Raw genomic sequence first — 21,620 nt, forward strand, 5'->3', positions numbered from 1 at the left:
CTGAATCGTTTGAAACTATTCGCGTCAACAATAAGCATTAATCCACAAAAATGACTTAAGCTGTTAACAATAGCTTTTTTAACATGGCTGACACTCCCTCTGAGTTAAAAAAAACCAATATCCCGGAGTACCTTCTGTTTACTCAAACAGTACACTGAATAAACTGATGACCGAGCCAGATAACGAACGAAACATTGACTCGTTCTCGAGTCAAGTAAATTTCTGTCGGGACGCGTGCATTCGAGAACCGAGGAGCTGATGATACTGCGCATTTGCGTGAAGCAGACTGACACACAGCGCGTCTGAACTGAACTGGTTCTTTTGGTGATTGATTCTGACAACGATTCTGTGCTAATGTTATGAGCGCGGGTCAAACCGAAGGCTTGAATCAAGGGCAATCATCGCCAATGAAGTCATTACGTCGAGTTTAAAAGAAACTGGTAAACGTTTTTCGGCAACCGGTTTATTGAATCAGTGAACTGTGAACAAAAGAACCATTGTGTAAATAAAATATAACAGAACTTCCCATCACTACCGGTGATCCGAAAACCGATGCAACCGGTAGTTTGACTCGAGAACGAGTCAATGGTTCGTTCGTTATCTGGCTCGGTCATCAGTTCAGTCAGTGTGCACTGTTTGAGTAAATGAATTACTGGATATTGGTTTATTTGAACTCAGAGGGAGTGTCAGCCATGTTAAAAAAGTTAACAGCTTAAGTCATTGTGGATTAATGCTTATTGTTGACGCGAACCGTTTCAAACGATTCAGTTCGATTCGGTGAACTGGTTCAAGTAGATCCGGTTACATCGAGTGATTCGTTTCTAAAACACGAACTGGATATCACTAAAAACTGCAGTGTTGTGAACGCGCTCCTAACAGACCCGGGAGAGAAGTCAATGCTGAATAAAGTCGTAGTTTTTGATATATTTTGGACCAAAATGTATTTTCGATGCTTCAAAAAATTCTAACGGACCCTCTGATGTCATTTTGGACTACTATTTGAAGATGTGTTTTTTATTACCTTTCTGGATTTTGGACATTCTAAATACCGTACAATACATTTTCAATGGAGGGACAGAAAGCTCTCGGATTAAATCTAAAATATCTATATACTGTGTGATAAGATGCAGACGGAGGTCTCACAGGTTTGGAACGACATGTCTTTTTGAGTCATTAATGACATAATCTTTCATTTTTGGGTGAACTATCCCTTTAAGTTTATGTATGGGGTTGAGATTAAGGGATCTAAAATATGGTCATGCAGAATAAGGCATTGATATGTGCTTTATAAGTACTAATAAACAGCCAATACGCTAGTAATATGAATGCTAAAAAGCAACTGGTTAATAATGAGAATTGATCCCTAAACTAAAGTATAACCCTTTTTTTTACATTTCACAAATGAATGTCCCCAAAATGTTTTGTCAAATTTAGCACATTTCTGGGTTCATAGTTCATACGCACACACGCACGCACACAATTGTCCCCAAAAGGATGTTTTGTCAAATTTAGCACATTCCTGGGTTCATAGTTCATACGCACACACGCAAGCACAAATGAATGAAGTCTCTTTAAAAGTGAAATTCAGCACATGTGAATGATTTCTCTTTAGTTTGAAATTTTGGTTGCTAATTTTAACAACACGTTGGTAAAAACAGAGACTTCTATATCCACCTTTTATATATATATATATATATATATATATATATATATATATATATTTCAGTGTGAAGTTAGTGCTCCTCTGGAGAAGTTCTAATCAAAGTCTAGAGCACTAATGAGATCACTTGACTGTGACCCACAGCACTATGAGCAATCCAAACTCTTCAACTCTGTGATGGACATCCTGAACATGATCTTCACTACGCTCTTTACTGTTGAGATGATCATCAAACTTCTGGCTCTGAGACCTTACGTGAGGCCTGCTGCACACTGTCCTTCCTCTTTCACTTTTTTACTTTGCTCCAGTAATTTCATGTGCAGAATTGATATGTCCATTTGTGTTAGTGCCTTGACATTTGTGCTATTTTCTCTGTGTCTCTTGCTCTCGCTCTTTGTGTTTTGGACTACACAGCACTATTTTATAGATGCCTGGAACTCTTTTGATGCTCTGATAGTGGTGGGCAGTTTGGTGGACATCATGATAGCAGAGTTCAGTGTATGTAACTATATCTGATCTGTGAGAGATTCCTATGCATGTCAAAATCTAGTCAGTTTGAACATTTGATAGGACATATCAAGTACTATATCTTTTGTTATCTCTCTCACACACACACTTATCAATTTCTATAATCTCTTCTGTTTCCTGCTCTCCTGTGTGCATTTGGATGGTCCTGTCACTCACTCAGGGTGGAGGAGGCCATGGTGAGGTACGAATATGCCACTTTATACACCAGCTAAATAAGTATTCATATCTTTGAAGTTTTATAGCTATTGTTCATTAACAGTACACACAATACAAACTAAATTGTAGTCAAAAGTCACAGTAAAACCTTATTTATGATCAGTAAGACTTTGCTGCTGATTTGCTTCCATCATTTTTAATTAACACACTCCAAATCAGAACATCAGTGAAACTGTGACTTTGTGTCACTTTGGACTTTATGCACAGTTATCTTGTAAATATGATTATTCCAACATGACATGAATTTTAGGGTGTTGTTATGGTGAAATTGTATAGAAATCTGCAGAAAGAAACTTTGGTCCTGGTTTATGTGACAATAAATAGAAGGTTCTAGAACAGCAGTTTGATGTTTTTTATTTTATTTTAATATTAATGCTAGTTCTTTATTTAAATGTTGTTTTTATTGAGCTTCTCTGGTCTTTTCTTAATTGAAATGAATTTAATTTAACCATTTGATTGTCTTTTGAATTTATTTTTTCTTGAACATTTAATTTACATTAAATATGAATTAAATATTTAACTGAAATTAATAATTTAATTTAATTTTATGATTTGATTGTCTTTCAAATTGAATCTTTCTTGACCATTTTCCAAATTTTTTGTTCCTTACACTTAAAACAGGTTGTTTTTTCTTCTTTCTTAAAATGAGCTATTATGAATGTTTAACCTCGTGTTCCAGGTCTGATGTAGTTTGCACTGCCATCTCTTAGCAAAACTTGCATTATATTGTGACTGCTTAACAAAACAATTCACACTGAAATGTCAGACTGACAAGATCAGAGACTTTGTTGACTGGACTCTTTAACCACATTAATATTTGGTCTGTCATTTTCCTTCTCCACTTTTAAAAGGGAAAAGAAGGGGAGAGTGCCAAAGTGTCCATCACCTTCTTCCGTCTTTTCCGAGTTATGCGACTGGTCAAGCTGCTCAGTAAGGGTGAAGGCATCCGAACCCTCCTTTGGACCTTTGTTAAATCTCTACAGGTGAGAAATTTAGATAACAAAGCTAAACTATCTTTCTCAGTTATTTATATATATATGCATAATTTCTTCCTGTCTCTCTGCTTACCTTTAGGCATTGCCATACGTTGGTCTACTCATTGCCATGATCTTTTTCATCTATGGCGTGATTGGGATGCAGGTGGGTTCATCTTTATACATTTGTCTATGTTCATTCTCTGCTTCTCCTCACACGAGGAGTGTTACAGATTGGGAAGTTTAAACTCTCTTTTCTGTTTTTTCAGACATTTGGGAAGATAGCTATAGATGACAGCACAGAGCTCAATCGAAACAACAATTTCCAAACCTTTTTCATGGCTGTACTGTTGCTCTTCAGGTGAGCATAGACCAGCATTAGCCTCCTGGTTGATTTCTGAATTGTGTTTGGTTAATTATCTCTAATTAGTAAATGATTTTAAGTACATTTCATTGAATGGTTTTTTTCTGCTTCAAACCCAGATGTGCAACAGGTGAACAGTGGCAGCAGATCATGCTTGCAGCACTGCCAGGGCGTCGATGTGACCCAGAGTCTGACATTGAGCCGGGAGAGGAGTATAGCTGCGGAAGCAACCTGGCGTACCTCTATTTCATCAGTTTCTTTGCACTCTGTGCCTTCCTGGTAAGAGATAACACATGCAAAGCATTCACTTCAGCTTCAGAAGTTTTGTTTTTGCTTGCAACAGTTTTAAGTTGACTTTTTACGTTAACTCACCAAAATTTAGCATTCCCTAGAAATGTTTGTTTTCTCACAAAAGTTTTGTTCTCTTGCAAAAGTTTTGCATCAACTCTTTGCAAAAGGTAAAAAAAAAGTGCATCCACCTGCATTTCTCACAAAATTTTTGCGTTAACTTGCAAAGGTTTTGAGAGTGAATGCGAAACTGGTAACAGAAATCATATTAGGTGGGAGGAAAAACTACAAAAATGCAAATGCTAAATTTAAATAATCCATCTCTGAAAATAATAAACAATTTTGTTTAGTGATTAACTGATCCAATCTGTGTTTTCTCAGATCATTAACTTGTTCATCGCTGTCATCATGGATAACTTTGAGTATCTGACCAGAGACTGGACTGTGCTGGGCACTCATCACCTCGATGAGTTTAAAAGAGTCTGGTCAGATTATGACCCAGAGGCCACGTAAGTGATATCATACAAGCTTTGTGTCTGCCTTAAATGAGTATGTAAATTAAAATTACAAATACTTTTGTATCCTTTTGCACCAGGGGACGGATTAAACATCTAGATGTAGTCACCATGTTGCGCAGAATTCAGCCTCCGTTGGGCTTTGGGAAACTCTGTCCACATCGAGTAGCCTGTAGGGTAAGCATGACTTGGATTTGTATAGTCACTGGCTGACAATGAAATGGGTGAGAAAAAAAAACAAGCCATACACTACTGTTCAAACGTTTCTAATCAGCATTTATTTGAAAGCTTTTTAAAATGTCTTTATTGTCACTCCTGTTTATTTAACATGTCCTTAATGTATAAAAGTACAAATAATTGTTTTTTTAAAAAAAGACCAATATATCATAAAATCCTGTGAGGCCCAGTAAACAACTACCCAGAATGAGCAAGCAACCTGCTCCACATAGCAAGGTCATTACAACCACTAATCTCTGCACCTTTCTGTTTGTCTCTCTCTTTCTCATCGGCAGAGATTGGTTGCTATGAATGTGCCTCTCCATCCTGACGGAACCGTGTCTTTCAACGCCACTCTGTTTGCTCTCGTCAGAACGTCACTCAAGATTAAAACAGAGGGTAGAACTTCTACACACACACACATTCTACAAAAAACACACACACACACACTAGCATACTAGGTTATTAAAAGTTAATTAATTTTGTTATTTCAATTATTAAATAGAGAGGATGTTAGTAATTGTTTCTATAAATAAACTTCTATATGAAAAAGGTAGATAGTTATAGATTTAAAGACTATTTGACACACTACAGCAAAAAATGAAGTGTTTATCTATCTTAAATACAGTAATGCAGTACCTTTCCATTCACTACAGGCCCCATTGACCAGCAGAACGAGGAGCTGAGAGCTATCATTAAAAAGATCTGGAAACGCACCAAACCCAAACTTCTAGATGAAGTTATTCCTCCTCCTTCAGGTACAGTATGTTATGAGATCTTCTGCCGTTATGGACAAACAAATGACAAAAACAAAAATACTTTTTAGTCTTTTTATAAATCCATCTGTCTGTGTTTTAGGGAATGAGGTGACTGCAGGAAAGTTCTACGCCAGTTTCCTGATTCAGGACTACTTCAAAAAATTTCGCAAGCGAAAGGAGAAAGAAAGGAAGAAGAAAGGCAAGGACAAGTCAGCCTCTCTCCAGGTAAAGAATGTGTTGTCTTGCTTTTCAAATGGCCGTTTTACATGCATTGGAATTATAACTATTTCAGATCAGAAATAATATATTTATAATATATAATATTTAACAGCAAAATTAAGTATGACAGAAAGCTGAATTGGGCAGCATGAACTTTATTATTTCTTATTTAAAGTGCATACGTTTTTCAGTGGAACTCAAGTTTGGCATGTTATGATGATGTTCGTATCTTCTGAGATTTAAATATAATTTTACTAAGACATTATTGTGAGATGTTGTGTGACAACTGATATTTATATACATTTTATGGAAGTGGTCTTTTATACTGTTAGAAAAACCTCATTTGAGTACATTACAAGCAATCAGAATTTCTTTTTTTTGGGGCTATAAATATCAGCAACTGCACATATTTGCATATGCTTTTTCCTCTTATGAGTATGATCTCAATATTCTCTCTATATCATACTACATGAGCCAAATATGATACTCAGCAAAAACACACAACACATCTTTGACTCTCATCTTGTGTGCTCCAGGCCGGGTTACGCACACTACAGGATCTGGCCCCAGAGATGCGGTTGGCTATAGCGATGGAGGATGAGGAAGGGCTGGAGGGGGAGATGATGGAAGAAGAGGAGTTCTTCAGGGTGAGAACACACGGCATCTAACATTAAAAATCCAGTAGGAATAGTAAAATCAGTGTGCTTTAAGATTACCAACAGTATTATTTTCATGTCCTTGTTTCATGTACACTATGGGCAAAAAATGTTTTTTTTTTTTAAAAAGGTCTTTCATGCACACCAATAATGTGTTTATTAAAACAGTAATATTGTGAAGTATTATTACTATTTACTGTGGTTTTCTTTTTTAATTAGTGCTGTCAAACGATTAATCACAATTAATCGCATCCAAAATAAAAGTTTTTGTTCACATAATATATGTGTATTATTATTATTCATATAAAAATACACACACATGCGTTTATATATTTAAGAAAAATGTTTTGTTTATATATAAAATATTTATATTTATATGCATGTAAATATTTCTAAAATATATACATGTATGTTTGTGTATTTATATATACATAATAATTATACACAGTACAGAGTGTTAATTAGTAGTACTTAATTGTACAATTTTACTGTAAAAATCACAAATTAAAGTGTAACCAGGTGGCATTTGTAATTAGTCTCAGTGCAACCACAATTAATTGTGTTTCCCTTGACGGCAGAGTGACAGCGTCTTCAGTGATGCTCCTCCCACACCGGCCATGTCCACTCCCAGAAGCACCCCCATGCCGCCCCATCTGGACGAGACCACAGTGAGCATTGAGCTTCCTCCTAGAGTACACAGTGGGAGCTTTATGCTGGAGGAGGCCCTGGTGGACTCCCGCCCAGCTTCCGCCCTCTCCGAAAACACAGTGATAAGTGAACAGCCTCAGAGGTTGTCTCCCCTGCTCAGCAGGTGGGCCTCCAGTCACAGCAAACTCACCCCATTGTGGATGCTGAATAACAACCAAAGGCAAGGAGCACACTAAGAATAGAATTATACCTGTATAAACAGAGGCTAGTGCAGCTTGCCAAATTAGAGGATTTAACACTAATGGCTTGATTTGCTCAGAGTCTCGAGGTCTGAAAGCTGTTTGATCTATTTTGACTGAAGGATGTTATATTTGGTCAGATTTTAGTCCAAGACAAAACCTAATAGTATTTTTATCTCTTGTTATTGGGCTATAATTTGATAACTGTCAGCTAACAAATCACCTTACAGCTTTGAGACGCTCCAGAAACTTTAACATGAAAATATTCTAAGTATTTTGAATTCTGGGGAGTTGCGATGCTTGCCAAGCTTGACACATGCTGTGTATGTAGATGTCATGCTCTCTAGTGTACTCTAAAATGGGAGTATGGCAGGGGTTTTCAACCTTTACGCGCTCATTAACCTCTCAGCCAACCCCAGGGTCATCAGTTTAACTGTCTGAATTTTCTCAGTAACAATTTCTAGCAACTTCCATCAAGAGCATTACCATTACTGCAATATACTCATTCTCATTATTTACAAATTAATTTAAAACACACAACCCACATGCAGTTCCTTCAGGGACCACTGGTTGAAAACCCTGGCACCATGAATTATCACAAACAGGTGACAGCTTACATTTTTTTTATTTTTTTTATCCAGCTGTATTTACTCAGTGCAACTTATAACAGCCAAGTGAAAGATATAACACCAACATGTCAGGAAAAAAACAAAAACAAAATATTTTAAAGTCTTACTGACTCCAAACTTTTGAAATTAATTTTTTAATGATCCGTGTGAATAGGCTTTTACTGTAGGTAGCACACTTTACTGCACACTCAGTTGTTCGTCTACTCATACATTCAAAAGGGATTTAAAGAACTCCTATAAGTTGACAGGACGACCTAAAGTTTTTTTTAATATACCATCAATGTATTTCTCATATTCAGGACTGACACAACCAAAGCTCATGACTATATTCCTTCGCCATCCCCGGATGGAGGAATGCAAAATGGAGGAGTCACAGGAGTCGTCGTCACTCCAGGAGGAGTCACAGGTGGAGATGAAGGAGTCACAGGAGGAGAAGGGGGAGTCATGAGAGGAGGAGTCACAGAGATGCCATATCCTACAGAGCAAGGCAGTGTCAGCAAGGAGGAGTCTCAGAGTGCTGTCTCAAATGATAGGTGAGTACAACATGTTTGACTACCCATTATGCACCAAAACAAGCACCGTCATGCATTGATATGTATACGTAGATGCATCATTAGCGGCTGTTTCTATGGGCCATTTTACAGAAGTCATCCTCCACATTGGAATAGTCCGTGAACACTTGAGAGCAAGATGACTTTGTGTCTGCATCTGCAATTATAAGCATGTATTAATATCTGTATCTGCAATAGATTTCAGCAGATGATTTTGCTAAAATAACACAAGACAATAAGATGAATGCATTAAATATAAATACATATAAAAACACAAGCCAACATATTCTCACCTGAAAATTTTATCCCATTGCGCAATGTTGTGGCATCTTGGAAAACTAATTTGCTGCATCCCAATTCTCCTACTTATATTATGCCCTAAAAGTATGTACTCTTTTTGTGAAGAAAAAGTACATATTTTGAGTATGTAGCAGAATAGTAGGCAAGCTTTGGGACAGACTACTTCATCATAACTGTGTCTTTAATGGAACGCCCCTTTACTTATAGTTACATGCATTCTGTCACCGTTTAAACTGCCCTGTCAATCATCTTGTCACAGTCTTTGGTTAACATCATCCACATTTTGTTTAATTGCCTCCCGTATTGGAGAGAAAAGTTATTTTAAAAGTTAATAACCTAACATGTCTTTATGAAAGTTCACAGTGTTGTTACAGATGAAATTTAACATTAAATAAATATTTTTTCATAAGGTTAGATATTATTTATCACTCAAACCCCTTTCTCTACCTGTCCATCTGTCTCGTTTCTGCCATGTTTTTAGATTTTTTTAACGCTTTTAATGCATGTTTGTTTTTTTAATCCTCGTCCAACGTGCAATAGGTTGTGGGCAATATCAGCCGTATATGGATCTGCACTTCGATTTTCTACCAGAAATAGTAAACCTTTTGGATACTCATTTCAGCATACTACAATTTGGGACACACTAATTTTAATTTTGAATACTATATAGGATAGATAGTATGCGAATTGGGATGCAGCAATTAATTTTCACTGTGAGTGACGACAAGACCGTTGCAAGATGGCGCACACATCGACGGTTGAATGTGGCATCTACCTTTTCATATCGATGCTGTCAAGGCCCCGATATACTTCAAGCTAAATCAAAGAACGATGTCATTTCAAACTAAATCAGACCAAAACAGAGTTTGTTTAGAGAAATTTTAAACAGTTTGCCAAAGCAAACTTTCCAGAAAAAAATACAATAAAAAATATTTTTTATTTTTCTATAAATTACAATGAAAGGACAAACTGGTGTGATGTCATTTCAAACAAAATCGAAAAAATGAAGTTCATTTGGAGTTTTGGGAGTTCAAAACAGCTTATCAAAGTGAACCTTCTAGAAAAGTTCACTTTGGCTGGAGCTCCGCCTTCTTTAACATGGAACTATTCTCTGGTTCATTTCTTATGTTCAGTCTAGTCTGTCGAGGTTAAATGCATGTTAAAACATGAACACACCGGAGAGCTGCTTTATAATAGAATAATTCTAATAGAAAACAACACTGACACTGTTTTATCATGTTTAATACTGTAAAGCCGCTTGCTTTAAAGCAATCTATTGTATAAGTGCTATATAAATGAACATGACGTAACTTTACTGGAGTGCCAAATGGCAGAGCTGTTGCAAACATCCACATCACTATGATCAGATGCTTTCTTAGCTGCTGTTTTCTCACTGCGGTCATTTAGTTGTGTTTATATTGTTATTGAGAGGAAAGCACGCAGGACATATTTACATATTCATCTAGACGCTGCTCTCAACAAATGTGGTCAGTGTCAGGATATTTGCTAACAGTAAACCACTGCAAAGGTATTTCAGTTTTCTTTTTAACCCTAAACGAAAAACAAAAAAGAACTTTGCTGTAAGTATATTGGGATCTTTACATGACTCAAACAGAAGGGACTTTCTCATATTTTATAAACGTTGCTCATAAATGAATATATCTGAGTTTGTGTTGATGTTTGAACAGACAGTGGTTTCCTGAGGTTCCTCCAGCACAAACACCAACACTTAATGGGAGCATTGAAAGTGTGGCACCAGTTCAGCCCAGTAACATTAACAACAACAGTTACCAAGGCAACAGCCAAGATGCTGGTGGCTACCATGGCAGTGGTTACCCTGGAAATGTCTACAATGTTAATGGTAACAATGGGACTGGTTATCCAGGCAACTATTACTCCAGCAACGGCTACAGCAGCAATGGATACAATGGTAATGGTCACCATACTAATGGATACAATGCTAACGGATACAACGGCAACGGTTTCTCTCCACGGCGACGTATGCTTCCCCCGACTCCCTTAGGTAAAACTAAGTTCTATATATCAGCACTGCACAAAATATAACGTGTTCAGCTCTTCAGTGAATCTAACATTGTTTATTTTTTCCTGTATCTGTCAGGTCGAAAGCCAAACTTCAACATCCAGTGTTTGAGAAGGCAGACCAGTAATGAAGATCTGCCCATTCCAGGCACCTACCATCAAAACTCCCCTCCCTGCAGGGCACTCGCACAGGTACACATCCCCCAACATGATCCATACTTTACTGTATAGCAGGCATTTGCAGTATATTTATTTCCGTCATCATTGTTATTTATTTAATGGTATATTACGACTACCATAATAAAAATCATTTAATCATTATTTTAAATTAATTATATTGAATTATATACAAAAATTGCTATTTAAGTAGGAGCTAAAATTTATATCTAATTATTTATTTATAAATGCAGGCTGCTGTAACTTCTTTTGCTATAATAATCTTGTTGCTACAAATGAATTTTAACTGTAATATATATAATAATCTATATATTACATTAAATAAACATTTTTACATTTATATTTACAATATACTTCAATCTTGTCACTGATGAAACTATAAACGCATAGCAAAATAGGTGTCATGGATTGTAAATGTAATAAAAAAAAACATTTTTGTCAATAAATTACTATAAAGGCCTTATATATTAAATATAATGCAAAGAAAACAAATAAATTATTTTTTAAAAAGTATGCAACATTAAAAAAAAAAAAACAGGGTTTAAAAGATGTAGTGTACAGTATAATTCTGATAATACAGTAGCAATTTACTTTAAACAAAATCAACATTGTGCAAAAAATAAATAAAATAAAATAAAAAAATCATTAAATATAATAAAATAAAATTTATTTAATTATTAAATTAAATTACATTATGACTCACTTTTTTCCACACACCAAAAAAATAAATAAAATGATTTACGTACCTGCTCCAACAGACAAACAACAGCTACGACTCACGGCGGAGCAGCATTTCATCCGGAGTTTCTTCAGCCTCTTGGGCAAACAACCAGGCCAGAAGGGGCCGTCTCCTTTACGCTCCCCTCATTCTGGTGAACGAGGTGGGGGGCACTCAGGCAATGTGGGGCGACACCAATGGCAGCGCCAGTCTGCCGGCATCGGCCCGTCCCGGATGGATTGGCAGTGGAATGGCAGACGTGGCCCAACAGCCTCGGGCGTACACCACTCTCAGAGTCCCGTCCCAACACAGCCCCGGATACATAGAGAAGGGAAGCGCTGACAGCCTCGTGGAGTCGGTAAATACGCTTTTTGAATGGTGTATAAAATTACAATTTTGCCTGAAAATTAATAATAAGGATAGTTGTTATATGTGCAGGTACAGTGGCTATAAAAACTATTCAAGCTGGACTTTTTGCTTTACAGCAGTGTAGCATAGACTTAATTTAGCTTTTTGGCTGTGATTAAAAATAGAGGAAACACAACCCCTATAAAGCCTACTTTATCATATTTTTATCATATTTTTCTAAGGCCTCTAAATTATCAGCATAATCGTTGAAAAGAAAATTAAAAACCTTTTAGTATATTTGTAAAAACTCCCCCCTTTCAGGTTGCCCCCCACCAAATGTCACTTTTGGCCTCTGAATAAAAGGTGTTATACTCCTCAAATATGAGCTTCATATTCTCACTAAATGATACTATATGAGCCATAAAAGCCTGATGTATCAAATATGATACTCAAAACACATATGCAAACATTATTTTTGGATTTAGGGTTCAATAAATGGTTCCATTTAAAAACAGAATTTTTTGCACTATTTTTGTTATGACATATCCTAAATTATTACTGGTGCAAATAATTGGTTTAAGCAGACACATAAATAGTGAAACGGAGATCACCTGTGTGTAGTCAGTGGGTTTCAGTTGGTTGTAATGTAAATCAGGTCCAGGATCTCTTTGTCTTCCTGTTTTGTATTTATTTAGATCCTGATCTCTGAAGGCTTGGGTCAATATGCCAAAGACCCCAAATTTGTTGACTTTGCAAAGCGGGAAATTGCAGATGCCTGTCACATGACTATTGATGAAATGGAGAGTGCTGCAACTGACCTTATAAGCCGAGGAAGGGCAGGACAACCGATCGGACGCTTCGAGGAGGATCTGTCTGATGAGATGAACTGTGTAATATCATACTAATTGGGCTTCAGTTTGTTGGCGAGGGCAGGACAGTCTCAGTGTGATTGTTATGATCTCTGCATCATGAACTTAAATACATTCACCTCTTCATTTTAAGCTTGGTTGGGTAGATTTAATAATTATATTCATTTGATTCAGTAGATAATAAGGAAATTGTGGTGACCACATAGACATTTAGTAACTGCCTAAACAAAATACAGGATTACTATTCATATGACTCCGTTAGTTTATATTCACAAAAACAACTTTTTTTTTTTTTCAATGGAATGTTTCAGCATTTATTATAAATTATTTGTTGACTTTGTAAAATGGGAAATTGCAGATCACTTGCTAAGACATCCAGTGACACCAGCTTTAGATTAACATACAACTGTCTAATATTATCATTGGAATTATAACGATCACAAGCTGTAATCATTGCTGTAACATGTTCATCATGTCTGCTTAATTGAATACATGATGTTTACTAACCATATAGACATTACTATTATATACTCGCCTCTGGCTGAACAGAATACTTCTTGATTGTAACATTGAAACATGCAATTTCTGTTTAGCTGCTTTGAAACAATATGTATTGTGAAAAGCGCTATACAAATAAAGTTATATTGAATTTATCCATGCAGATATTTTTACTTGTCATTGTAATCTTTAAAATGAAAAGATTAACATCCCCTCCCTGGGCAAAAAGTTTTTCTGATAGATTACTTTCAGCAATCCTTCCCCTGTAGCACCAAACGATCACAACAATACAATGATCAACTCAATTCCTGATGGACAAAAGTCCAATCCTTCATTTTCTTTTTGTTTGAGAAGATGGGTATTTCTCAATAGGGAAGAAAAGACAATCCCAGTTTGTTGCATGCCACCTTTAAGTTTGATATTGCTTAACATGATGAATAGATCAGTATGTGGGTAAAGCATTATATTCAATACTGATACTTTACTAAACCACTCATCCAAAAATATTCAGCCGAAACAACATTAGCAAGAAAAACTGCAATCACAGAGATATTCATATTCAGATGGGAATAGATTGTGAAGTCTGGGACCAAAGGATTTAACCAAGCTCCACAGGGAACCAGTCCTGTGCGAATAGGGCTTACGTCAATTCTGAATCTGCTGGCTTACCGTACAAGATGCAGAACAATGGCCAAAGATACCCAACTAGTTCAGAATTAAACAGATCAAAAACACCCTGTGTGAACTGATGTGGTCAACTATTGGGTGCTCCAGTCAATCAGTCCACAAGTGGTGCATTTCCCAAAAGCATTGTTAGCTAACTATTCCATTGAAGTGCCGTAAGTTCCATTGAACTCTATTGGTAATGACACAACTTGCAACCATAGTTGTTTTTGGGAAACGCACCCCAGGAAGGGCATTTTTTAAGCGGTTTACTCAATTTGCTCTAACCCACTGGGCACTAGGTTAAGTGTATGCATTATGAGTTTAGAAAATTGGGAAAAGTGATCAAAAAAATAAATAAATCTCAACACACCAACTGGAAAATATCCATGATGGTTCTGCAGAGACACTGAATGGAATTCAAATTTGAGGGCTAATAATAAAAGTGCAATAGCCATGTTGTGTTCTCCATTTGCCAGTTCTAATGCACTCTATAAATCCCCAGTCTGACTGCTCATATTTAGTTTTGGGTTATATTTAATGGCATTTGTTTTACTTCATGATAAACCATCCCATGCACCATCAGTGATACTGCAGACTAGAAAGCACTGCTTCATGCATCTTCAAAGCACTTACTGCAAGGACGATTGGGGCTTTAGTTTCAGTTTCAGAAGAATTCATTTAATCAAATCTGATCTGAAGTCGTCAAATCCACAATATCAGCCTCTACAATTTTGCTATAAACACAGTAATACTACTTTCTCAAAGAAAAATAAGCAGTGCTCATGTAGCATAATACACACCACACAGAGTATTATTTGCATGTTCACAGATCACACTTGAACCTACAAAAACACAGAGGATGCAAGAACAGTTTAGAAAAGTGAACACTGTAATCTTTCAAATAAAACAGGCTTGTGTGTACTATAAGAGTCCTGCAGAATTCAGCTCCAACCCCAGTTAAACACACCTGAACCAGCTAATCAAGCTCTTACTAGGCATACTAGAAACTTCCAGGCTGGTGTGCTGAGGCAAGTTTGAGTTAAACACTGCAGGACACCGGCCCTCCAGGACAGAGTTTGGAGACCCCTGTGCTAAACACTTCCTGAACAGAAATGAGTAGGAAGTAGAGAGGTTAACGGACACTCGCGAACTGCAGGTAGGCTACAAAAATAAGAGATCGCGAGGTACTTGTATGTGCCAATGCAGCGATCAGTAAAGACTGTATGTGTCGCAAACACCTCACAACTTTCCAGACCATTGCAGCTTTACATGTCAAAAAAGAGAGGTTTACATTAGTCATTACTAAAGACAATGAGGTACAGCAGAATTTACATACAGCCTCTGTCTACCTTTTGGACACAGGAGCCAGTGCATTGGGTGAAGAGCAGTTGGTGTTTTGGAGCTGTTCGAATGGACGTCCTTTAGAGCAGGTGGTTTTATCTGTACGTCCATAGTTTGCAATATTTATCTGAATACATGGAGATTTAAAAAAAATAGCATTTAGGCATTTGTGATCTAATCTATTGAAATGAAGTAAAATTGCTCACCAAATTTCAAGTAACTGAATCCATCCTGACAAGTCACATTTGTTTCTGGAAGAAAGCGGCGGTTACAGGCTTGCACAGAAAAGGACATTTTAATGAACAGGAAATGGAAGAGAGAGAAAAAGAACAAAACCTGCTGGGATGCAAATGTGGTTGGTAGTGTAATACTTGTAGGTGGCAAAACATGGATCTTGTGCCAGTCCTCAGTCCAGGTGGTGTGGTAGTTGTAGGTGGAGAAAAATGGATGTTGTGCCAGTCCTCAGTCCTAGTTTCCCTAAAGTAAAAATGAGCTGTTGTTAATTATGTCTGAACTACAGTAGGACATTGTGTCCCTAGTAAAAAAACAACCACATTTACTAGTGATATTACTTGATGTTACAGTGCATTACATGTATTATGAATATTGATAGTATATAAATTTATTTATCTGAATACATCTGTCATGTTACTGTCACGTGACCTGCAGCATCAGCTGTGTCACATCACTACCATTCACTCCTCTTCCGTGGCCTCATGGGATAGTAAAGTCAGATGCACACTTTAGAATCGCAGAAGTTATAGGTCATCCAGGTACTTTCCACATACAGGTTTTTTTTGTGTGTGTGTGTGTTTTTTATACTATAAATTTGGACATATTTTCCATGTACTGTTTTCACCTACTTTATAGTATGGAAGTGGTCATATTTGGATGAAGCAATGGTTTCAATTTAATAAACTCAGTGTAAACACAGCTAGGCAGTTCACCAATATAAGCATCCAAACTGCAAAATTTAACATGTAACAACTGCAAAGCATCCAGTAATATAAACAATTAATTACATTCCATTAAAAGTAACTTGCATATTTTTAAATGCTCACGACAAACGTCACTACCTGCACCTGACAGCAATTAGCGGCCAGGTTTTGTTTGGTTCCTGTAGGATTGAACTAAAAACATCCGCTCTGCATCCATCTAAATGCATCTTTATGTAACATGATATACACTCACCTAAAGGATTATTAGGAACACCTGTTCAATTTCTCGTCAATGCAATTATCTAATCAACCAGTCACATGGCAGTTGCTTCAATGCATTTAGGGGTGTGGTCCTGGTCAAGACAATCTCCTGAACTCCAAACTGAATGTCAGAATGGGAAAGAAAGGTGATTTAAGCAATTTTGAGCGTGGCAGGCTGCTCAGTTTGGGAACGCACAACCATTTCTAGGGTTTACAAAGAATGGTGTTTTGCGGCAGTCCTGTGAAAATGCCTTGTTGATAGAGGTCAGAGGAGAATGGGGGCCGACTGATTCAAGCTGTAGAAGAGCCACTGAAATAACCACTCGCGAGGTATGCAGCAAAGCATTTGTGAAGCCACAACAACACACAACCTTGAGGCGGATGGGCTCGGGTACCACTCATCTCCACTACAAATAGGAAAATGAGGCTACAATTTGCAAGAGCTAACCAAAATTGGACAGTTGAAGACTGGAAAAGTGTTGCCTGGTCTGATGAGTCTCGATTTCTGTTGAGACATTCAGATGTTAGAGTCAGAATTTGGCGTAAACAGAATGATAACATGGATCCATCATGCCTTGTTACCACTGTGCAGGGTGGTGGTGGTGGTGTAATGGTGTGGGGGATGTTTTCTTGGCACACTTTAGGCCCCTTAGTGCCAATTGGGCATTGTTTAAATGCCACGGCCTGAGCATTGTTTCTGACCATGTCCATCCCTTTATGACTAGAGTGTATCCATCCTCTGATAGCTACTTCCAGCAGGATAATGCACCATGTCACAAAGCTCGAATCATTTCAAATTGGTTTCTTGAACATGACAATGAGTTCACTGTACTAAAATGGCCCCCACAGTCACCAGATCTCAACCCAATAGAGCATCTTTGGGATGTGGTGGAATGGGAGCTTCGTGCCCTGGATGTGCATCCCACAAATCAACTGCAAGATGCTATCCTGTCAATATGGGCCAACATTTCTAAAGAATGCTTTCAGCACCTTTTTGAACCAATGCCACGTAGAATTAAGGCAGTTCTGAAGGCGAAAGGGGGTCAAACAAAGTATTAGTATGGTGTTCCTAATAATCCTTTAGGTGAGTGTATTAGGAAGCAAGTGAGCAGTCCATTCTTGAATTTCATGTTTTGGGAGCAGGAAATATGAGCAAGTAAAAGTATCTGTGGCTGATCAGTGCAAAGCCACAGAGTACAATTTTAATAATTCTTCTGTCAGAAGTTTGAAAGAAAGAAGATTGCTACCGTTTAGAGACCGCAGGGACATCTATTGAACACTGAACATTAGATGTTTCACTTTGTTCCTGACTGACATTAAACTATAACTACACACACTTGATTTGTAAGCCTTTTTTAACTAGTTAAGACCAGTCATGTCCTCACTAGTGGGTTATCAAAGTATTTCAAAATGTAAGTGAGGTAATTTGGACCTCACAAGTATAGTCAAAACAAGTACACATACACACACGTACATCTGCTTTTCACTTCATCACCCGAATTTGAAGGCCATTGGTTTATCGACAGTAAACTATACATATTACGACCTGCTGGCGAAATTCTGCCTACAGTGTGAGCTTCATGCAACGTGTTGCCAGGTGTACGATAATTATTGTATTTGTACGATAATTTTGACCTCTGTACGATCTATACTCACTGATCTAGCTGTGGACCCTACGTCTACCGTCATGATTGTGAGGAGAATGTGAAAGTGGTGTAGACCACTGGTCTCAAACTCAATTCCTGGAGGGCCACAGCTCTGCACATTTTAGTTCCAACTCTAATCAAACACACCTGATCCAGCTAATCAAGGTCTGCAGTATCACTAGAAACTTCCAAGCAGGTGTGATTTGGACGTGGTTGGAGCTAAACGCTGCAGAGCTGTGGCCCTCCAGGAATTGACTGTATAAGAACATGGATGTATTGTCCGTGACGTCACCCGTAGATTTCCAAAGAGCGTTTTTGAAGCTCAAAGTGGGCGGAGCGGGCCGTTGCCATCTTGGCAGTGCGTCACTCCCGGATAATTGAAAATGGGCAAAGAGGCGGGAACAGGTTGCTGAAACCACGCCCACCTAGCTCGACATGGTGACAGCAGCAGCGATCCACCTGTCACTCAAGTGGCCACGCCCTTAATTATGCAGAACTTTAAGGCTTAATATAATTTAAACGGATGAGTTATAAAAAAATTCACCCCCCTCACAGTTGTGAAGAAAGGCAAAATTAGCTATATAGACCAAAATCATTTTTTTAACCAGACTGTTTAGGGCTTAATATAATTTTGCTGTAGAGTTGGTCATTTTAACATGGGGAGTCTATGGGATTGACTCCCTTTTGCAGCCAGCCTCTAGCGGCCAGTCGATGAATAACAGTTTAAGTCACTTCCTTGTTGGCTTCACGAAAGAGAGCGGGAGGTTGCCGCTTGGGTGTTACGCATGTCTTCCATCTCATCTCACGTTATGTCTTCTCGGCCAATCATCGTGGAGAATGACTCTCTTACAAGCACAAGTTAACATTCCTGGCATGGCGATTAGGTCTGTTGTACAAGCACAAGTTAACGTTCATTGTTTTGAGGTTTGTTGTGTTTTTTATAAGCTTTTGTCAATAGTTTAGCAAAATAAAGTATATAAAATGAGTGCTTAACATTGCATTGAGGAAGCATGTCATTGGCGACTGTTACTTTTAAGAGTGTAACTGAAATTCTGAAAAGGAAAAAATTCTGCGTTTTGATTGACGAGTCAACAGACATCGGGAATATGAAAAAGCTTTGTTTTTTTGTTTGTTTTTTTGATGAGGGTACAAACAGGATTCAGACTCATTTCTGGAAACTATAGTGCAGATCTATTCAGATCAACACAGACAGTTTGCCACTGAAGGGGCCACTGCAGAGAGTTTTACAACGAGATGAAGTCATTCACCGATGCAGATGTAACGATTGAAAACATATTGCGGTTTGGGTCAGATGGCTGCAATACAATGATGGGAAAAAACAATTCTGTCTCCAGCCGCCTTAGAAATTATCTGCCAGGCGTCACTGTGCAGCGGTGTGTGTGTGTGTGCCACTCTGTGTGAGTGAGGCATGCAAGCAGCCAGAGACATTTATGGATATTTAAAAAACGATGCAAACCATGCCACACTTCAGAGAATTTCAAGACTTTTGCCATGTCAAACCCCACAAACTACTGAAGCCCTTCCAGACCAGATGGCTGTCATTGAGCAAAGTTGAATCCCCTCCGGCTTTTTTTCACTGACCAGTGGATCAATCCCAGATTGACCACTGCAGAGAATATTTTTCACTCCCTTCATGATGAGTCTCTTTGCCTGTACTATTTTCTAGAGTGGGCGCTACCTAAATTCACATACCTTAATATTTTCAAAGTGAAAAGGTGGTGATTACTTCACTGAAGAGCAAAGTCTGTGAAACATATACAGATCTCCTTCTCACCTTCATGGACAGAGACTATGTTCAGCACACTCTGTTGAATCAGATCGACATAAATGATGGCCCAAAGCTCAGACTTCTAAACACTATGGACTTGGGTGTAAAAGTGATGCAGCATGTCCAACAGGCTAAGATTCCAGCAGCCATCCTGACAGATTTTCATGTGTGCTGTCAGAATTTTGTCCAGATTGCCTGCGGAGAAATCAAGAAACTGTTTGACTTTGATGATGCCCTCTTGACCCAAATCGTGTGCCTCTCCCCTGCTGCTGCGATTGATGTCAAGGTACGAGCAGAGCATCCGTCTTTGCTTCCCCTCATGCAACAAGTACCATGATTGACTGACATAGACGCAGACCGTCTCCAAGCCATCGACGACCATTGGAGGCGATTGCCACTTGTGGCCTTAAGCGAAGATATAGAGGCAATGGATGTTGATGAATTCTGGCACCATATCTCTACTTATCTACTTATTATAGAAAATTGGGAAAGTTTGCCCTCGACGTTCTTGTGTTTCCCCATTCAAATGCGTCATGTGATCGTGTTTTTTCCAAAGTCAATCTCATCAAAACAAAGCCATGAAATCGGTTCATTAAAGACACTCTAAATGGGCTCATGCAGACCTCAGAGTGTCGAATATGGTGTTTCGTTTTGTATTGTTTAGGAGTGTGGGATGGTTTTTAAGCACGGTCTATAATGGCATCAAATCTGTACTGCAAAGGACCCCCTCAACAACTGGCAACACGCAGGCTTCCAGTGACAGTGACTCAGAGGTGGAATTTGGACCTTACCTCTAAAGTTTATCTATTGTGGTAATTTGCAGGTCTTGTCAAAAAGTTGTTGGTCTAGATTAGTTGATTTGTTGTTTTCTGTTTTTTTTAATGTTGTATGATTTTTTTCTAAATATGGTATTTTTTAGTAGATAAATAGCTGTATTCTGTACCAACACTGTTCACGTTCCAGTTTCAGTAAGGACTTGCTTGTGCAACTCTATATACTCTATGCCGCAGTACCTGACGCCTTGAGAGCGAAAACGTGTTGTTTTTCTCACATAGTAGAGATCAGATATTTATATATATATAAATATATAAACACTTATAATCCTGAACTTGGAGATCTTTGCAACTCTTAGCCCATTCAAGGTTGTTACCAATTTATAAAGATCCCTTTATCCTGGAAGACTTCCCCATGTGAACTTCAGCCAACATTCACTACCATGTACAAGTGTTCAATACTTAAATCAATATGCAAGGAAAGGCTGGACTACACTATGAATAGTCACCCCTTATGTGTACTGTTAAATATGACCGAGTATGAAGGTAGTGACTTAATGTGCACTTGACACTGTAATGCTGATAAAATGACAACAGAGTGAATATGAAAAGATTTTATTTACTGAAAAGAAACCATCTTTTAGAACAGACCATTAAACATGGTGGAACTTTGAAGGAAAATCTCCCTTGTACACTTGCCTTCAACAAACATCGACTGTTTATGTGAGAGAAAGGTAGAAATGGTAATACAGCCACGTCTCTTGGAGTATGGTATCGTTGTGTTATGTTTTGTTA

The 21,620-nt window shown here is 37.9% G+C and overlaps 1 protein-coding gene and 1 long non-coding RNA gene across 2 annotated transcripts in view; one reads left to right on the forward strand and one right to left on the reverse strand.

Moving 5' to 3' along the window:
• Nucleotides 1–13,566, forward strand: part of LOC109055931 (voltage-dependent L-type calcium channel subunit alpha-1F-like) — a 30,580-nt gene extending 17,014 nt beyond the window's left edge. The window contains exons 29-47 of the mRNA XM_042762677.1: nt 1,805–1,915; nt 2,075–2,158; nt 2,349–2,369; nt 3,256–3,387; nt 3,479–3,544; nt 3,648–3,739; nt 3,862–4,021; nt 4,412–4,539; nt 4,626–4,722; nt 5,058–5,160; nt 5,418–5,519; nt 5,620–5,744; nt 6,275–6,385; nt 6,973–7,262; nt 8,210–8,443; nt 10,450–10,784; nt 10,881–10,993; nt 11,737–12,054; nt 12,740–13,566. Coding sequence (XP_042618611.1) covers nt 1,805–1,915; nt 2,075–2,158; nt 2,349–2,369; nt 3,256–3,387; nt 3,479–3,544; nt 3,648–3,739; nt 3,862–4,021; nt 4,412–4,539; nt 4,626–4,722; nt 5,058–5,160; nt 5,418–5,519; nt 5,620–5,744; nt 6,275–6,385; nt 6,973–7,262; nt 8,210–8,443; nt 10,450–10,784; nt 10,881–10,993; nt 11,737–12,054; nt 12,740–12,949 — 2,832 coding nt within the window. The 3' untranslated portion in view covers nt 12,950–13,566. The remainder of the gene's footprint in view (nt 1–1,804; nt 1,916–2,074; nt 2,159–2,348; nt 2,370–3,255; nt 3,388–3,478; nt 3,545–3,647; nt 3,740–3,861; nt 4,022–4,411; nt 4,540–4,625; nt 4,723–5,057; nt 5,161–5,417; nt 5,520–5,619; nt 5,745–6,274; nt 6,386–6,972; nt 7,263–8,209; nt 8,444–10,449; nt 10,785–10,880; nt 10,994–11,736; nt 12,055–12,739) is intronic.
• A 423-nt stretch (nt 13,567–13,989) lies between these two features.
• Nucleotides 13,990–15,833, reverse strand: LOC122145947. Its single transcript, XR_006160679.1, has 4 exons — nt 15,755–15,833; nt 15,625–15,669; nt 15,427–15,545; nt 13,990–15,340 (listed from the first exon to the last, which is right to left on the reverse strand). It is a non-coding gene; the product is annotated as an uncharacterized LOC122145947 (long non-coding RNA).
• Between the last annotated feature and the right edge of the window lie 5,787 nt (nt 15,834–21,620).

The sequence above is a fragment of the Cyprinus carpio genome, chromosome A8 (assembly GCF_018340385.1).
Source record: "Cyprinus carpio isolate SPL01 chromosome A8, ASM1834038v1, whole genome shotgun sequence".
Classification (NCBI taxonomy): domain Eukaryota; kingdom Metazoa; phylum Chordata; class Actinopteri; order Cypriniformes; family Cyprinidae; genus Cyprinus; species Cyprinus carpio.